At 36.1% G+C, this 20,631-nt stretch overlaps 2 protein-coding genes across 2 annotated transcripts; both read right to left on the reverse strand.

Moving 5' to 3' along the window:
• Window positions 1-220: 220 nt before the first annotated feature.
• Window positions 221-9,949, reverse strand: LOC105380195 (cuticle protein 3). Its single transcript, XM_011549699.3, has 4 exons — window positions 9,873-9,949; window positions 8,141-8,341; window positions 5,316-5,514; window positions 221-991 (listed from the first exon to the last, which is right to left on the reverse strand). The coding sequence occupies exons 1-4, from the start codon at window positions 9,879-9,881 to the stop codon at window positions 876-878; spliced, it is 525 nt and encodes a 174-aa protein (XP_011548001.3). The 5' UTR covers window positions 9,882-9,949; the 3' UTR covers window positions 221-875.
• A 6,586-nt stretch (window positions 9,950-16,535) lies between these two features.
• On the reverse strand, window positions 16,536-19,444 carry LOC105380259 (filaggrin-2-like). Its single transcript, XM_011549780.3, has 4 exons — window positions 19,436-19,444; window positions 18,318-19,170; window positions 17,735-17,965; window positions 16,536-17,304 (listed from the first exon to the last, which is right to left on the reverse strand). Exons 1-4 carry the CDS (start codon window positions 19,442-19,444, stop codon window positions 17,042-17,044), a joined length of 1,356 nt encoding a protein of 451 aa, XP_011548082.3. The 3' UTR covers window positions 16,536-17,041.
• Between the last annotated feature and the right edge of the window lie 1,187 nt (window positions 19,445-20,631).

The following is a 20,631-nucleotide window of genomic DNA, read 5'->3' on the forward strand; positions in this document are numbered from 1 at the left end:
CTGTGCCGCCATTCCTTAGCAGACTTGGGGCCCTGGAGAGTAAATGCTATTGAAAATTTCTATTGAACATGATTTTGATTTTTTCGCGAATTTTGAAATTCTGGTTTAATTTTCGGCTTAGTATACCCTTTTTTCAATACCCTGTATATATGTGTAAATTAATAAAAATAAATAGGATATTGGGTAGGTAATAAGCGAGTTAAAAAAATCCACAAATATATTTTCACAAAAAGCAATGTAAAATTTTATTCACAGAATAAATAATATCAAACTCACACATATTATATTTATGACTATAATTATTACTTATCTAATGATTGATACCTTGACATGCTAGCACTCCTGTATAGCTTCGGATGGTACTACGAGCTTTTAATAGAAATGGCACTACAAAATTTCATTACAAAATACTTTCCCTGTATCCAAAAGGTATGTTTTTGATTATCATACAAAACTAACATACATTTTGAGCCTCTACACTGACTAAACTTAACAATTTTCAACAGACCCATCCGAAACTGACTTTACTGTGTTTTTTACCAGCAGTTTCAATAACTGTACCTACCGAAGAATCGCAGTTACTTTTTAGTACATAAATCGTATGAAAGTAATTCTACTCATAGGTAGATAGAGCTATAGAAACTGGCAATAAGTGAACCCTTTTCAACTCCTATGTAACCGTGTTTAACAAGCAAACTTACAACTTAGTATCAAAAAACAAAAAACCGCCGCATTGAAGTCGTCTTCTGTCTTTTTATACCACAAAATTTAAGATCATTAACAGCTAACTTGAACCACACGGTCAACGTAGACGATCAAAAAGCACTGCGCTAGTATCTCAAGGTACAACCACTAGATGGCGTTGACGGAGGTATTCAGTATTTGTAGTTCTTCCTGAAGCCGGCGGAAGCGGATGCTTGCGCGCGGAAGGCCTGCTGGCCTCCGAAGCCTGCGGCGGGGGCGTCGCCGTACTTGCCAGGGTTGTACTGACCTGGAATGAGATGGAAATGTTTGTGAGGAAAAGCTGTTTTTGGTATCGGAGACATTGTTGTAACTGGTGTAAGGGAGTGGTTGACGACGAGACGAGGTATATTTCATAGTCATAGACCTAACCTGGTAATAATGCTAATAATATATCGTCTCTTTAAAATAAATGATAAAGAGACGTAACCCAAGTAAAGAGCGTATTTTAAATTAGATTAATTTTTGCATGGCATGGAGTTGTGTCAAAAAGTGGAGTAATAAACAACATGGATGATATAATAAAATTTTGTGCATTTTAATGAGAAGGAACCATTCCTAAAATTGAAACAATAAACTGCAATTACTAAGTACATAGATGAATAACGATAGCAAACAAAATCATTAACTTTCAACCAACCAAGAAATCCTTACAAAATTTCCTAGACTGTATTAATTCTTGAACTTTACGAAGTAATTACTTCATCCTTGACTGTTCACCTATTGTAGACCTATCACTTACAGTAGCCGCAATATAGGGCACACCTCAATCTAAATTTAATAATATATTGCACCTGTAGCCACCCTTAGCACAACCAATTTTAGTCTCTAACACTTTTGCCTTTAGAATCTAATTCGCTCCTAAGCTCCAGCAGACTGTTTTGAAATATAGACAAGTAAAAATAGAACCAGTTACCGTTTTCTTAAGGCTGCAAATAGATTAGCAAGGAAATCATGGGATCGGATAGTGAGGGGTCATTGTGTAACATCGGAAAGGTCAACAAACGTCCAAATAGGATTTAAGTTTAGAACTGAAGGCGTTTCCTTGAAACGTAATTGTTAGATTGTTGAATTATTAGGTATAGAAACATGAAACAACTAAATTAACAAATTTTACATTTGAAATAATGAGAAATGAATAAAAAACTACGTTTGCAGGTCGGTAATTATTTAAAATATTTTATTGTATTGGATATTCCATCAGATATTTTTTTACCTCATTAACCTACAAAATGGTGCATCGGTTTTTGTAAAACACAATTTTTCACACGTTTTACACTATCCGCGTAAAAATCTATTTCTACCTGTACAATCTCGCAACCTTTTTTAACTTGGGGCGCACGTAAGGCTATAATATCGTCCTGTGAACGTTGTGCCTTTCTTGTAACTGTGTACTTGAGGTCACTTGTATAGACACCGCCATTGTCTCGAGTGTTCGGCGATGCTATCTGTTTCACTTGTCGATGATTGGTGGGTGCCGTGTGGGAATGTGATGTTATTTTTTTATATGTGCGACTTTTTTTTTCGCAAAAACGATAGGATCTTTGTTTGGATAAGGCTACAGTGGGCATACTGTTCATTCTTTAGTTAGTTCACAGGTAAAGAGCTGCAAATTGCTCTGCATACTAAACCGATACTCTGCTATCATAGTCTGCGGTAAACAGTTTGCCAACTGGGAACGTACCATGATAGGGTAAAAGGGGTAGTAACTGGCCACTTAAGCACCTTGGCCACTTTACGTGTGTGCTCCATCTAAATGCATGATCCGATTTAGGTGATTTATATATCTAATGATTCACTAGATCCTGTTGATTGTTTTTTTGATCAATTTAATAATCAATAAGAACTATTTATTTAAATATCTTTATTTAAATGAAAAGTATCACTTTTGTGTAGTAACTGGCCATAAATTTTAGTAACTGGCCCTCTTATTTTGCAGTAACTGGCCACCTAATATAATTAACTAAAATGACAAGTTTTAACCTTATAACTACTGCGAACATTATAAAAAACCTATTACAATTAATGTGTTATGACGTAGTTAATGTGTTAACACTTAATAATGAGAAATATCTAATATTTCTTAACAAATAAACAGTTCATCATCATCATCACGTCCCCACCTGCTGGGGCACGGGTTCCCTTCCAATGAAGGAAGGATTTTCTAACAAAATTTAATATAAAAACAAAAATACTTCTACAATTCAATACTCCTTCAATGTAATTAGTGTAACAACGTCACAATTCACATATTATTATGACAAAAAATAAGTTTCTTATCTATAAATCATCACAAATCTTTATTAACAATCATATTGAATTATTTCAAGTTTATATTAAGTCAAATCCTTAAATCTTAGCTTCTTCTTGAACTAATTTTAAGATTGTATAAAATACAACTTGCTACATACAACGCACGGACACTGAGAGAGGACGAGAAGATGATGTAACACGAGGTAGAGCTGGGCAAAAAAATAAGGACATCTTAGGGCTATCGGAGAGCGGTGGTAGCTCAGTCGGGTAAGCGCCCGCTTCTCACGCCAGAGATGCGGATTCGAATCCCGGTGCTGACATGTACCAATTAGTTCTTTTAACTTAAGTACAATGTATACCATCACTCTTACGGTGAAGGAAAACATCGTGAGGAAACCTGCATGTCTAGATTTTGCACATCTAGATATGTGAACCCACCAACCCGCAGTGGAATGCCAGCATGGAGGGAAATTGTCCAAGCTAAGAAAGACAGTTTAGACCTTGGGGTTATGCACAAAGGTTCCATTCGAGAGAGCCAGGTGCAGGCACTGACACCCCCACACAGAATATAATAGAATAGGGCTATCGGAAATCCTTAGAGAGGGACACGATGACCCTGAAGTCTAGCCACATGCTCTACCATCGGGAGGGTAACCAACTGTCCCAAGGTGGCGAAGGATTTCTTGTCAACAAGATCCTTGTCAACAAGTTAGTGGAGATCAGTAGTGTGTCGAATCGGGTAGCGTACCTTGTACTTAAACTAACCGAGAGGGATTCCTTGAAGGTCGTACAGGTATATGCACCAACCTCGACACACTCTGACTCAGAAGTCGAAGCAGTATAGTTACGAAGATATCTCTAGGGCTATCAAGTGTACTGCTAAGACCCAATACACCATTGTGATGGGGGACTTCAACGCCAAAGTGGGAGTACAAGAATGCAAAGAATTGAGGGTAGGACCCCATGGCTTTAGTAGCAGAAATCGGAGAGGGCAAATTCTTGTTGACTTCCTCGAATGAGACAGACCAGAATGGGCTGTACTTGATGAATTCTTTCTATGAGAAACATCCCCGGAGGAAGTGAACATGGTCAAGCCCCGATGGTGTAGGACAAAAAATGAAATCGACTTCATTATGACTGACAAGCGGCACATATCCAGAGATGCCTCAGTGATTTACACAATATGATTTATACATTTTAAACTGGGAGTGATCACCGACTTCTTGGAGGCACTCTGAATATCAACTTCAAGCTGGAGAGAAGACTGATGAAGCAGGCCCTTCTTCCAACGCTGCACCAAATTGAAGTTGGCATGGCAACTCCAGCTTCCAAAGAGAATAACAGAGCCGATTCAAATCGCTGCTAACCACTACGGATATTGACGAGGATACAGTCCAAATGAAAGAGGCTGAAGGATGAAGGCTGTTTGTCGGCTGGGTTACCATTATCCTGAAGAGATTTTAGCATATATCCTGAAACATAAAATATTTTGCAGTAACTGGCCATGTAGTAACTGGCCACTAGAATACCTATGCCAGTTACTACTAAATATTGAACGATTTTTACAAAATTTTTACCACAGAAAATGCTATTTAAATCCAAGGTAATAAGCTGTATTTTAAGTTAATTTATTTGCAAGTAGCAAATTGGGGTAACTGGCATAGGGGGGCCAGTTACTAAAAATACTATAAAACAGGAACCAGTAACTGGCCAAGTCGAAAAATGCAATAAAAAATCAAATCAAGGATTAAATCAGTACAAATTATAATTGCTTACCTCAAAATCTATCGTTGTCACTATTTAAAGTCACTCACAGAAGCTGGGGACAAAAAATATCGCCTCTCGAAATAATGTCTTCGCTTAACGTTTTCTTAGCGCACAACCATTTTAACAGGCGCACTGTCGCCGACTGTCAGAAAATTGCGGGTATTTTGAAGACCAATCCTTCAAGCGGAGTGAGTGTGAACTAAAATGAACGACAACTTACTAGTGGTTAGTGTCAAGCTGTAACAGATGGCGTGCTGTCATCGTATTTCTTATTTTAGGCGAATGAAAAGCTGTGTGGCCAGTTATTGGGGGTGGCCAATTTCACCACTGTTTACCCTATTAGTTGAATCATCACTAATATTATAAATGCGAAAGTAACTGTGTCTGTCTGTTTCTCTTTCACGCAAAAACTACTGAACGGATTCTCATACGGTCAAGACCCTGGGAAATAACAAAAGCTACTTTTTATCCCGGCATTCCCACGGGAAAACTTTTTAAGGCGAAGCGAAGCGCGCGGGAACAGCTAGTAAATTATAAATCTAAATCATCCTCACCATCATCAATGATGCCGGCAGCTTCATCAGCAGCGTTCTGCTCCAGAGCCTTCAGGATGGCTTCAGGGGTGGGCGGGGCGGTGGGGAGGTGGGCGCCCTGGGGCTGGAAACCGCCCTGGCCGGCGGCGTAGCTGATGGAGTAGATCTGCCCATCGTCACCGGTGTACTGGAAGCCGCCCTGAGCTTCGATGCCGTCGGCCTGGAAGAGATAAAGATAAAAGATAAAATACTCTTTATTGCACACAAAAAGAAACAGTATTACAAACATGAACAGAAAATAAATAGCACAAACGGCGGCCTTATTACTAAAAGTAATCTCTTCCAGACAACCAAATTGAAAGGACATAGAAATAATGAAAAAGGGTAGCGTGTGAAAATAAGAGATATTTATAAACTACATTAATATAAAGTATAAACGATATGTAAACACCTACATATAATAATATATAAAACCTACATAGTTAATAATAAATATATACCTATATATTCTATAATAATACATAAATATTATTAAAAATAAATAAATAATTGCTGGTGCATTCTAATCAGGATAAGATAAATTTAAGTAGTGCTGTCGGAGCTTGTTTTTGAAGGATGGTAGAGAGGGTGCGAGTCTGATTTCAATGGGCAGATCGTTCCATAATTTAACAGCCTGAAATGTGAATGAGCCCTCGAGAGTTGGGGATTTCGGTTATTGATTATTAAGTAGGTATTAAACTTGCAAGCAAAAAAATCCACTTACAGAAAGACATCAAATGATCTCAAACTAAGTTTAGAATTTGATTAAAATATTAGGCAATTTACGTTTTTAGTTTGTAGAATTCTGATTCACTGTTAAATGTACTACAATAAAGACTGCGCTATTATGCTAGTTTTTTTTTTCGTTTAGGAGTAGTTTATTGCTATATCAGTGATGTTACTTTTTCATTGCTCGCTAGTGTAGTTTTAGGATGACTGAATGATAATAATTTAGTTAGCGACCTTGACTGCTATGTCAAAGGTCCTGGGTTTAAACAAGGGAAATTAAGGATGTTACTTAGGCATGTTTAAAATATACAAGAGGAAAATTTTGTAGGCAATATGAATCATTTTCCTTTTTTATAAGTTACTGTTTGAAATTTCAAACCTGATAATCTAAAAGAAAGAAAGAAAGATGCATAACGAAAATGAAAATTTATTACAATGCCGGTTACATTGCCCTGCTGACGGGAACTGATAAAATTCCACCCTACTTGTCTGTCCACATACTTCTACTATCGGTTCTCTATGCAAGGTCGTCAGCAATAAATTAAATGAGTAAGTAATATAATATTTTAAAACCCAATTAATTACTTAAAGGAGGCTCCTATAAATTTATTATGGAAATTACGGGTTACACAAGTTTAACCTTTTGAGGCGAAATGTTATATTGGTCAACGATCTTAATCGGTTTACCTATTTCAGTAAGCTTACCTGTGCTTTGGAAATCATTAAGCCTTAATCGCTATATCAAATAATTTCCACGGCTATAATATGGTGATTATGGATTTACGGTCAACGTACTTACTGGTACATATGTGTATAATTTAAACTTGTTTTTAAAGAAAAATAATTTTAATATTAATCACTCATAGTTTTTTGGACAGTCCATCTTGTTCGCATATTGTTAATGTAAGTGTGTGACAAACACTCTAAATTCAGGTCAGGTAACAATAATAACCCCTAAATTATGGCAGAAACAAAATGCACTTGCATTCGACAACAATGGACGCATTAAACGACTTCAGTGTACATACTCACGTTTGAACTTTCTCACATTTTTGTAATACTTAAACTAATCAGTAGTTAACCATCAGTTTATCTTGTCACGAGAATTATAGAGATAAAATGTGAGTTTTAAATTATATTAAAATTCTTAAGACTTTATTATTATTTAAACAAAGTCATTTTTGTTGTCACTGAAATAAGTTTAAGAACTCGGCATTTGGCAAATACCTAAGTAGTTAATAAAGATTACAAAAAGAAAAAAACTTCTGCAACTCAAAGAAACAAAATATAGTCAAGACATATAAAACCACAAATCATCAAGTATTGGGAAATGTCGACTGAACTTTAAACTAAATAGTAGATCAGTAAAGGACCACACCCACCAACCTTCAGATCTAAAGACACCCCTTTATTCTGACCTATAGTCAAGTGCTGGAATCTATACGACCCTGAACTAACGGTATTTTGTTAATACATCTCATTCAAAAGTCATGGTCATTCAACATTCATAACTTTAGCGCATTTTTTATGTAGGTATCTTGATAATTTTTTTGAATGTGAGAAGACGGATTGGATAAAACCTATAGTATTAAGTTATGTACGTTTTATTCTTAATAATGATAATGGTTAAAGAAAAAAATACATAAACAAAAAGAAAGTTCAGTGAACCCGTTGATGTCTTATGTATGAACTATCTTAAATAGCATTAAATAGCAACAGAAACAAAAATATATAAAACTCATAAATATAACAAATTGGATATTTTGAATTTATTATATGGCAGCATTAGGTGTTTATTATCGCATCCTGCATGTCTGTTAAAAAGTAGATCAAAAAGGAAGTTCAGCTTGCACGTTGAATTCTTTTGTACCGAAAATTCTTTACTCGGCGATCTGAAGTCTGTTTTGACAGATTCTGAACGGTTCATCAACAGTCGATTGTCCCGTCAATAGAACGATACATCACTTTATCTCGGGACAATCGACTGTTTGTGAACCGTTTAGAATCTCTCAATTTAGTATCTGAGATTAAAAAACAGACTTTTAAAAAGTTTTATCATAAACATAGTTTTCACTCACCTCACGTCCCTGCTCCTCAGCCTTGATTCCGTTCTCAGTCTCAAAGTTGTATCTGAAAGAGTCTTCCTTCACATCAGAGTCCAAGGCGAGGATGCGAGCATTCCTCTCGTACTGGGCCTGGGGTCGGTTGGACTGCTCTGGGTAGGCGTTGTTGGGCGCGAACGCGGCCGCGGCCAGGCCGAATAGAGCGGTGAAGACGAGCTGTGGAAAAAGAAAACGTTCTGTTTTTGAATTTGAATTTTCGCTTTGTTCTTTTTCTTTTGTAATGTGCCAGGGTCCCGGGATTGAGGTTCGTTTTGTTTGTTATTTAGTTTATGGTGATTGTTAGTTTGTTGACAGAATTGGTTTGAAAATATATTTTTAGTTTTAGCATACCGGTGATATAGATACTATGGTATTGTGATTAAAGGATCAGTAGGTTAGATTAGTTTGCAGTCGATGTTAGGTACGCCAGACGTAAGTAATATACATAAGTCAGTAGGTACCTAATAAATTTAAGAATAGGTAGTTGAATCTAAATGTCTCAAAATCATGACATTTTATCATATTTTTTACAAAATTATTATGTTGCAATAACAAGCAAAGGTAACAATTCTTCATCTAATCATGTCATTGACTCTCAAATGTAACAAAAAGTAAGCCATAGCTGCGCCTCAGGCAGAGATAAGATCTCGAGTAAAATATGAAATCACTCTATTGTAATCGTTACATAATTAGTCTATGGTTGGCTTATTAGGGTTGTAGCTGGTTGTTATTTTTTTAAATTACATTTTGTTATTGTAACTTACACTTTTGTTCCTCAAAATAATAATAGGTATAGTTTAAAGGATTGTTAGATATCTAAGAGAGTAACAGGTAACAGAAAGCTTATTTCTTTTTAAATTATTATTAAAAACTGAAAAGTATCCATAAAACAAATGTTTCCTTAATTTATTTCTTTGGAATTTTCTAGCGTTTTCATCGAAATTTTGTTACATCCCTACATTACTGAGTTTGAATCATTTTAAATTGACAACTTAAATAACACCCACGATGCCTATTGTCTTTTTAATTATCATGCACATCATATGACTCAACTTAGGTTTAGTAAATTAAAAAAAAAACAGAGTAAAGTTATGCGTTAATTCAAAACACAGTTACCGAAAATAAAACATAAATTTTACTATCGTTTAAATTTAACTTTGACTTGACAGTTACATATGACTGTATAATTAATTAATTAGAACTTGTTATGGATAAGATACTTGTTAGTTTTGTAATAACATAATTAGTTACATATTTTTACAATGTCAAAAAACATGTTTACATTAATAATAATAATAAATAAAAAAGCTCAGTTAAAACAGTTAAAATTAAAAACAAAAAAGCTATTTAGTACTTGTATGTTAATTACAAGAATTGGTTATTATCATCCGATAAAACTCTCATCAAGATATTGTTAGTACAAAAAGATTCAGGTTTTCGTATTTTTATTTACAATAAGGTTAGGCTTAATGAGTTAAATGTTAATCTATATTATAACCATGAATAAATAAAAATCACCCAGTAGGCATCTAAGGCACTCCTTTTACTTTATGCATTAGACATTACAGTTCAAGGGGGTTGGTACTTGTTTCACTGTTTACCCCTAAATTAGTCCTTTTATTTTTTAAACACTGTTTTTAACAACCCTTGTCCTATAAAAGCACCATAGAGCACCACTAATAAAAAAATGGAAAGCACTCGAACTTACCAGTTTCATTTTTAAAATGAGGTGGTTTGTGCGACCGGGTCGAAGTTGAATGCTTGAATGTGTCCAATTCAGATTGCCTCCCCCTTTTATACACATCTCAGAAAGATGCAATGGTTTCAACACCCAGCGTAGCTAGATCGACCTTTGCAAATTTATACTTACAGTTTTTACACTCGAATGCAAACTTAGGCGCTTTGAGTTAAGAGCTTTGGTTACTGAATGAGTTTGGTAAGTATTCAGTTTTTGTTGCATCTATTAATATTATAACACTTTTCCCAATAATTGAAGTTCAAATTATAATGATATGCATAGAAGAGTGATTTATTTATATTTTTTTGGCAAACCAAAGGTTGGGGTGTGTAATTTATGGAATCTATAACTACTCGTATATATCGATTTCTAATTAGTATTGTCATACTAGTCTAATAAACTATGATAAAAAATAAGTTCAAGTTTGTCCTTAAACTATTCATTTTCCTTATGATAGTGAGTTCATATTTTGTTAAGTTACCAAAAACTAATCAGTTAGCTATTTTTTTTACTTGCAAATTTTGCATATTTTCTCGTCATTTCATTTTAAAGAAAATCTGTAAATTTTTTCACTCGCATTAGGGATAAAGTTACAAATTGGTTAATAAGTATACAATGATTACAAATATTATGGTTTCAAAATTTACTTAAGTATTTTATAATTTAATCCGGTATACATATTTCTATACCAGTCTTTTTAAACTTGCCCGAAGGGGCATGTATGAGATTATTGACACTTGTCTCTAATGCAATATTTCGATAATGACATTGTAATATTAGTTGAGAAATAAACCTATGTAAGTATGTAAGTTACGTATGACCACCTATCCATACTTGCTAGGTCAGTTTATATGACCTAAGTGTATAAGAGAGTAACACAGCCATTGTGGTCTAGTTGGCGGTATTCAAATGTCCTGAGTTCGATTCTTGGGTGGGGTAATCAATTTGTAGTTTCTATGTTAGTATAGTTATTACATGCTAGCTGTTCCCGCAAGCTTCGCTTCGCCTTAAAGAGTTTCTTCTAGGGAATTCCGGGAATAAAAGTAGCCTATTCTGTTTTTCAGGTCTAGACCATATGTATACCAAATATAATTCAAATCAGTTGAGTAGTTTTGCCGTGAAAGAGTAACAGACAGACAGACACAGTTACTTTCGCATTTATAATATTAGTTAGGATTAGGATAGTAGAAATAGTAAATTTCTTTTATATTTCAATATACACTCACGAGCAATTAATAAGTTCCAGTGACATATGGAACTCAAACTCAAACTCAAAACTCAAAAATTTTTATTCATCGTAAAAATATAAAATTTTCTGATGAACGTCAATTTTTACAAACTACTCTACTGGAACGGCAATACCTACCCTTAATTTTGCAAGTTGTGTGGTCTGATTGGGCTGTATACAATAAATTATTTCGCAAGGTTCGTTCATATTACAATCATGAGTATCATGTTATTAGTTGCTAATTAATTGTAGTACAAAGCCGTCGTTAAGTGATTAGCAATTAATAAATCATTGCCAATATGTAGGCGGATGGAGTTTTAGCTGGTATACCATTATTATTATATTACTAGCTGTTCCCGCGCGCTTCGCTTTGCCTTAAAAAGTTTTCCCGTGGGAATTCCGGGATAAAAAGTAGCCTATGTTCTTTCCCAGGGTCTAGACCGTATGTATACCAAATTTCATTCAAATTCGTTCAGTAGTTTTGGCGTGAAAGAGTAACAGACAGACAGACACAGTTACTTTCGCATTTATAATATTAGTTAGGATTAGGATAATAAAGAAATAATAACTTTTATTTCATAGCCAAACTTAAGTACAAAAACCAAAGTTACTATTCCGCTTTGTCAACACCCTGTATTGTACAGCTGTATCGAACTGCTCCTTCTGACATGCTGAATATCCGACTTGTACCGTGCTTACAACTCATAGAATGTACTGCATCAGCTTCGATCATATACAGGGTGTTGCAAAAAGGGTATATTAAGCCGAAACCAGCATGTGCAGCATGTTATATCTGTCATATAAGCCCGAAACTGAAATCAGAATTTCAAAATTTGCAACAACCTGTACTGTCAGTCACAAACTTAAAGGAAAGCGTCCACTTGTTGGCATCCTACTCATCGGATGCATCGCATTCTTTGTGCAGAAATTCACACAAGTGCATCCACTTCATCGGCACTTCCAACACCGTTCGTCCATACATTTATAAAAATCCGTCCGGTCCGATACGTACGATAGGCGGACGCTTACCTTTAGGAAGCGCATATGGCGACAACATCCGTGTGAGTCTTGTGACATCTTCAGTCCTCATCATCACAACCTATCACGTCCCCACTACTGGGGCTCGGATCTCCTTCCAATGATTCCTTGGACTTGAATTTCATGAACGCATTTGTGTGACTTTTCAATAAGTGCCTATTCCACAAGTTCTTGACGTAAAAATGACTGGGGGATAAAACTACTGTCAAATCTATCAATGCATTTTATCACTTTTTAATGATTGTGAAACGCATAATTATGATTCTTTGAAACTTACCTGATATGTATGTTAGCCTTAAGCTTACATAGACTACATTATATGATGATTTAAGTCACTCAAACAACTATATTTTAAACAATTCATCCATTTCTATAACGACAGACACATGCCAAACTTATAAATTCTATTTGTTCACGTATGCAAAATTACAGACTACCCACAGATTTAGTATTAGTGCATTGTAATAGATTTCCATCAGAGCATTCCTATCAAAATGCTCATTGCTATATTACGACGAGTCTATTAGATTTGTTTCACTTGCATCCATTAATACAGGTTGTCTTAAAAAATCGCTTTAAGTGATAAGACCGCCTTTTTACCTATGTTTTTGTGTATTTAAGCTTTGTAAATTATGTTTTTGTGTGTGTACAAAGGAAATTTCTTTAATTTTATCCTAGAGTATTTTTTTTCTGCTGATATCTTTATAAATTTTTGTCAACAATAATGTCTTTTTCTGCGGGTAGGCTGATTTTAAATATAGATGATCTTTCCACTAATCAAATGTATTATAATTATAATCCTAGGCAGTGAGAGTGTGAAGTTTAATATGTCGGGTTATCTATAATGAAATCTTAATCGTATGTAAATTTGCATACTATGAAGTATGTAGCTTGTTTAATGGTTACTAAGGATGTATTTGTCAACTTCATGAATATATAGGTAGTTAGATTTTTTTATTAATACAGGATTAAACAAAGTTAAAGTGAGCCAAAAAGGGTAGCCCGCCGAGCGGTGGTAGCTCAGTCGGGTAAGCGCCCGCTTCTCACGCCAGAGATGCGGGTTCAAATCCCGGCGCTGACATGTACCAATGAGTTCTTTTAACTTAAGTACAATGTATACCATCGCACTTACGGTGAAGGAAAACATCGTGAGGAAACCTGCAGATTTAGCACATCTAGATATGTGAACCCACCTACCCACAGTGGACTAGCGTGGTGGGAAATGGTCCAAGCTTAGGAATTCAGTTTAGACCTCGGGGATATGCACAAAGGTTCCACTCGAGAGAGCCACGTGCAGGTACTTACTCCCCCACAAAGAATAGAATAGAATAGGGGTAGCCCGCCGAGGCAACAACTTCAGAAAACTTATCTTTTACGGCTTTTAATATTCATGAACAACATTGAATCACTTTTGCATTACCTGTTATATATATATATATATATAACTATATATATATATATATCAATGGGTATTTTAGATCGTCTTAGCCAACGAAATCTTTGTCCAAGATTTACATTTAAACTGTGTAGGTATATTATGTTATGTAACATTTGCAAATAAACAAATTCTTATATTTTTTCCGCGAACAACTAAGTACCCAGTTGAATTTAAAATACCCTTTTTTAAATTAATAATAAGTAACTAGTTTTTAAGCGCCGTCATCGCTTTAGTTACGCCTTTACAACTTCCATGCACAAGCATTTATTGAAATATAAAAATTGCAGAGCTGCAGTGATAACAATTAAATTCACATAAAAGTAACTAAGATGAACATAATAATGCATATTCACGGTCAAAAGTGAAACGGAACGTATTATAATCTTTATAGAAGTCTCAAGGACGTATGCAAATTGTGGAGATGCCGATATAAGATGCTGGGTGTAAAATTTGACGCCCATTCAAAATTAGTCATCCTTTATGATAATACCGTGACAGAAGGAAAGTCTGCATCCGAGGGAATGTTAGGGACACATTCTACAGGGTGTTGCAAAAAGGGTAAAGATACTAAGCCGAAACCTACATGTGCAGCATGGTATATCTAAGCCCGAAACTAAAATCAGAATTTCAAAATTCGCGAAAAAAAAAAATTCTCCATAGTAAAAATTCACGTGACCGACAAAGTTTCTATGGAAAATGATATATTTTTCGCGAATTTTGATTTCAGTTTCCCCTTTATATATTTCCCCGTTATACCGTTTTTGCAACACCCTGTATATTTTTATTAAAATTGTTATGTTAGTTTCGGCTTAGTATACCCTTTTAGCTACAGCCTCTACATTTCATTTATTATAATTTACTTAACATGAAATCTGTATATTGCTGCTACTAGTATAGATTTAACTACCTATATAAATTAAGAATATGTAAGTACACATAAACGTTATTGTTATAAAATGGTTATTAGGTAATAATTATGATTGTGTGTTGAACATCTCTGGTAGATAGTTTTCGCATCTTTATTAGTAAAAATAGTAGAATACGGCTGCGTGACCTTGACATTCGAATCTTGACGGTTATTGAAAGCTCAAGTGTTTACGAGTTACTGATTCTATTATATACACTACTAGCTGTTCCCGCGAGCTTGACTTCGCCGTAAAAAGTTTTCCCGTGGGAATTCCGGGATAAAAAGTAGCCTATGTTCTTTCTCAGGGTTTAGACCATATGTATACCAAATTTCATTTAAATCCGTTCAGTAGTTTTGGCGTGAAAGAGTAACAGACAGACAGACACAGTTACTTTTGCATTTATAATATTAGTTAGGATTGCTCTACCATTCATTCTATCAGGGTAGGCAGAAGTAGATTGACGCATTAGAATTTCAAGTCCTTAAGCAGAATAGGTACCTACCTATACTTTTTGCATCGTAAACTTCGAAAGACCATAATATTTTAAGTTGCAAAATTTCGTCCACTCCGAAATAAACTAGATAAAGGCGACTATAATCATCATTAATCATCTAGAGCTCGCCGTCAAAGAATAAAACTTATCCAAAATTGAATGGGTGAGCCAGTACTACTTTCATACTACCTAACCTAACGTTAAAAACCCTCCAATGATATCAAAAGTACATATTATAACTTTTAAATACCTAATTATACATACAGGTTTAGATTAAAAATGGATTATAATAAGATTATTTTATGACATGGGCTATGCTCGGTGTGTCTCTACGTGATCGATTCAGAAATGAAGAGATCCGTGGAAGAACCAAAGAGACCGACATAGCCTATCGAGTCAGTAAGCTGAAATGGCAGTTGGCCGGACACATTTCTCGAAGGATTAATGGTCGGTGGAGCAGAAGGGTCCTCAAGTGGAGACCACGTACCGGCAAGCGCAGCGTTGGGCGGCCCCCCGCGAGATGGACGGACGATTTAGTGAAGTCCGTGGGGATGCACTGGATGCGGGCCGCCTCCGATCGGACAAGGCGGAAATCATTGGAGGAGGCCTATGTTCAGCAGTGGACGTCCTATGGCTGATATTATGATGATGATGATGATTATGATGATGATTTTATGACATCTCAAAATATAACTACTTAAACATACTACATCTAGACTTGCACTTTGTGAAACCCAACATCTAAACAGACGAATAGCCCATCTGCATCTTATTCTTTGCCATCAGTATTAAAATGGGCAAAGAATCACCCATCGCAGTTCTATTCACTGACGTCCTAATGAATGCTGTTGTAATTTCTATACGCTATTCATCACGAACATTTATTGATTCTGACATTTTGATGGTGACATAGATTATTTAATTAAATTTTTTAACGTATAGCTCAGTGGTTAGGCCCGGGTCTCCTATTTACGCCGTAGGTCGCGTCCAGCGTCACGCCGTGGGCCGCGTCACGATGCTCACTACATCTACGCGCCGTAACGTCGGCGTGTGAGGGAGACCGCATCAGTACATTTCTATAGTGAGCATCGTGATGCGGCCTACGGCGTGACGCTGGACGCGACCTACGGCGTAAATAGGAGACCCGGGCCTTAGTTGCTCAGGGCGTCTTTTACGGGTTTTTGCAGTTTTTGAAAACGGAAAAAGTTAGGTTTCCTTTTGTCATCTGTTTACGCTAGAGGTGCCACTTTGTATGCGAGAAAACGTAAACTTTTGTAGTTTTAGATAAACTATCAAACCTGTACTAGACGGGCTGACTGTTGATCGATGTCACGGGGTCTATTCCAATGTAGGCGGACATTAATTTTCTGCAAAACAGCTTAAACAGTTTAGTTTGCTGGCTTTGGTCGTAATCGTAAAGTTGGAGAAAGAACCAAGTAGGTAACATTTTATAGTATTTTATTTATAAAGCAATAACATTTGTTTTATTTATATAAATAACAACATAACAATTTTAACAATCATCAACAATATTTTATAATAACAAATTGCTGTAAAGCATTTTTTTGGTATTTTCTTTTTGGTTTTTACTAACAAAACTACAAGTTTCTAATTCCTTACTCCACACCACAATCCTGTAGTTTTGTAATAAAATTGAACCGAATAATTTAATTATCTAACGACTAATTTATTCACATTGAAACAAAGCAAATTTTCAACTAATAATGCTACTACAGGATATTTTAAATTTTGACAATTTATCATCTAGAATAAATAAAATTACTTCGTATCCAAAGTATGCTCTAAAATTCACATGCTTGCATTAACTGGACAGCAAAGTACTACATTCATCCTAAGTATAAATAGAATTTCCTAAACAATTTCTGTCGCGTATAACTAGATATAATATTTTTACGCATTTTGAGTCGCACCAAAATCAGTCTAATTCCCATAATCCCTCTAAAAAAAATGACTCCACAAAACAATTGACAGCACAACTCAAAGCACACAACAACCATCCTTAAACGTTACTCCTTAGTGTCCATAATGGTAGCCCCCTCCGTTGGAGTTAGTGACGTGGACTGCGGCACCGTGGCTGAATCCTCCACCGAAACTTTGGTGTTCGCCGTGGAACGCTTGTGGTTGCTGGTGGTGACCTTGGAAGGATTGAACTTGACCTTGGAAGGTCTGGTGGTGGCCCTGAGGGGCTTCAGTGGCGGTCTGGGGCTGGTAGTGCTCGTAACTCGACTCGTATTGGGGTAGTTGCTCCTCAGATGAGTGGGATTCTTTGTAGCTTCCTGGAAATCGTGGGAATTTTAGATGGTTATTTAGGGATTTTGGATTAGGTTTATAGCTGGATAAAAAAGACCGGAAGGATGGTGGAATTTATATAAATATCTGGGCTATTGTATAATACTTATAAAAAAATCTTTCTTTTTTATGTAGCCTGTATCGTGTCCCACTGCTGGGAAAAAAAAATCTATTCTTGTAAAATTGTATAGAGATAAGGCAGGTGCATACCTACACTTTACAGCATAAATATAATAGGGGATATAGCGCCGTTTCATGTAGGTACTTCTAGGACGAAAATTATATCAGCCTATTTGGTTCTCATATATAATAGTTTATCACCATAACTTTATTATAAAGTAACCAGTGAACACAATCATTCAAATACATTCCTTACAGAACCACCCAATGTTCTCAAGACCTAACTATATGACTCACCGTCGTCAAAGATCCCATTAGCCTCCTCATGAGCGTTTTGCTCCAGGCTCTTCAGGATGCCTTCAGGCACCGGGGGAGGGGTGGGGAGATGAGCTCCTGAAGGTCTGAAGCCGTTTTCATCAGCGGTGTAGTGAACCGTATAGGTCTGGCCGTCGTGGCCCGTGTAGGAGTATTCCCCTTCGACTGATAGACTCTTTCCTTCTACTTTGCCGGTCTCTTGGGCTTTGATGCCTGGAAGGGTTGGTTGTGTGCTTAAGTTTTAAGTCAAGACGGCAAAAAATAATGAAACCTAGGTGGAAAGTACCTAACTAGTATAACATTGGTAGTGTTTTAACTCGTCAAAAAGATGCCTGTTCTTTTTTTACAGGCGTTTGTTTGTTTGTAAGTTTAGTGGTACATAAATTTTACTTGATTAGAACAATAGAGATATAGAAAATTCAAGAGCTATAAAGAAAAAAAACCTTTCGTTTTAGCTGTTTAGTAGTTTAGATATGTAAACTTTAATTAAGTATAATAAATTACTGTTACTTCCCGCTTCATCAAGAATAATAAAATGGTACTAATCATTCAAATATTCACTTACCATTGTCTGTAGCATAGCTGTAGGTATAGGCGTGCCCGTGGTTTTCGTAGTCCTGTTTCAAGATTTTGGCCGACTTCTCTCCCTCAGAATTTCCTCCGTGAATCTCATGCTGCTCTCCACTGTACCCCACTGATTGGCCAGCAAACCCATGCTCCTCGGCGCTGCTTTCGTGCGATTGGCTGGCAAACCCGTGCGATTCCCCACCGAACCCTTGCGATTGGCCAATGAATTTATGCGCGTCACCACCGAAACCCTGCGACTGACCGATGAATTTGTGAGCGTCACCTCCGAAACTTTGCGATTGGCCGAATTTGTGTGCGTCACCGCCGAAACTCTGTGATTGGATGAATTTGTGACCTTCACCGAATCCGTGAGGCTGGCTGATGAACTTATGAACACCGAAATCACTGGACTGAATAGCTTTATGCGGTTCAGCAACAAATGTGTGTGTTGGTGTAGGTAGTTTATGAGCTTCTACGACAAAAGAATGGGCTGGGGCCTGACTGATGAATTTGTGGACTTGATTGGCAAACTTGTGACCCTGCTCCTTTGAGTCACCACCGAAATTGTGCGACTGTGCTATGATTTTATTCGCATCGCCGCCAAAACTGTGATGGCCGATGAATTTATGTGCGTCACCACCGAAGCCCTGTGATTGGCCGCCGAAGCCATGCGTCTGGTGCGATTGGGCGGCGTAGGCTTGTGCTTGGACGCCTAAGCCCTTATGCTGCTGCAGCTCGAGCCCTGATTGGTAGATTTCTGCTCCCTTGGCGTAGTCGACTGCGTGTTGCGGCACCGAGTATGTGTAATGTCCGGATGTTGTTGCTATTATTACGGACGTGAGTATCCATAACTGGAAATAGAGAAATGATAAATGAATTAACACTTCATTGGTTTTGTTTGCTTAGAAACAACATTATACAATGTTATGGTTTCAGCGATTATTCTTGATGATCATTTAACACACTCTTAAATTAGGTATATGATAAGCTGCTGCCCTATAATTTGATATAATAGCACTTTTAACTAAAACACTGTACTCAAGCACCAATCTTAGAACTACACATAAAGAGTTTGCACTTTGAAAATAAAACAATTGAATTCATGAAACCACGTACCGAATTCATTTTGACACAAAGCACACTAGCTGTGACGGTGAAATATGAAAAGAAACTGTGATTTTGCATTTTCACTCTTCACTTTTTATAGCGAAATTTGGAGTAAACGAAGATGCGGTTAAGTAATGTTAGGTAATGCGGGCGACTGCGATGGGTGCACAAGTAGACCGAATTTCGTGTAGAGTTATGAATGAACAGACACGGCAAAAAAATGACGTTTGTTATATGATTGACATAGGTTCCAAGTGTCCTGAAACCTCAAGCGTGGTATGGTAATACAATATGGTAATACACGTGAAACAGTTGATTTTGCACTTTATTACTAGTCTTGTCAATTTAGTTAATACATACCTATGTCTTATTGGATCGTAGACAGTTTCATGAAACTCCGCGCTATAGTATAAATTATTTAGGTCAGTATTTTTATATAATATTTGTTGCTTAAAAATCACATCACTTGAATCACTCCTTAGGACTCGAATGTGTATAAGTAAAACATTTCAAATTTTAAAACATTTTTTTTTAACTTTGTTTATTTAATAAATATAAATTATTACATATTATACACAGTACCATCCGCTGAAGCCAACAGATTTAAGAGCGACATGGTGAGATCGTTGTTTTTGTTAATAATTGAATGGTAAAATAAATCAACATAACAAAACGCATTGAAACGAAAACCTACTACAGAAACAAATTAGAATCGTTTATGATCGTAATTACTACATACATTAAAGGAAAGGTCACTTGCTGCATATATTTTATGGGCGATTAATGTTCAAGATGTCGATCTCCAAAACCTACCGCAGGGTTAAATTTAAATAATTTAAATATCTGCCTACCTAATATTTCCTTGTAAATAAATTCTCATGTAGGTTTAATTAAGTCAAAATTATGTGAAGTTATGGGAAATACAGAAGAATAGCCTATATACTCTGGTATCACTTGAAAAATATCAGCTGTTTCATGATAAATAATCAATGTAATATGGGGTACCTACTTATTTTCCCCTTATAAACGTTATTATGTACAATATGTCAGTTAGGTATATTAAGATAATATCACTCGAAATTTTACTGATAAAATTCCACATAACATTATTACCATAAAATTATTGAAGCCCCTAACAAATAAACATAGCTTTATCTAGGTTTGATAGTATTTTTCGTTTGATCTGCACTACACATGCATAACTC

This window comes from Plutella xylostella, chromosome 19 (genome assembly GCF_932276165.1).
Source record: "Plutella xylostella chromosome 19, ilPluXylo3.1, whole genome shotgun sequence".
In the NCBI taxonomy this organism is placed as follows: Eukaryota; Metazoa; Arthropoda; class Insecta; order Lepidoptera; family Plutellidae; genus Plutella; species Plutella xylostella.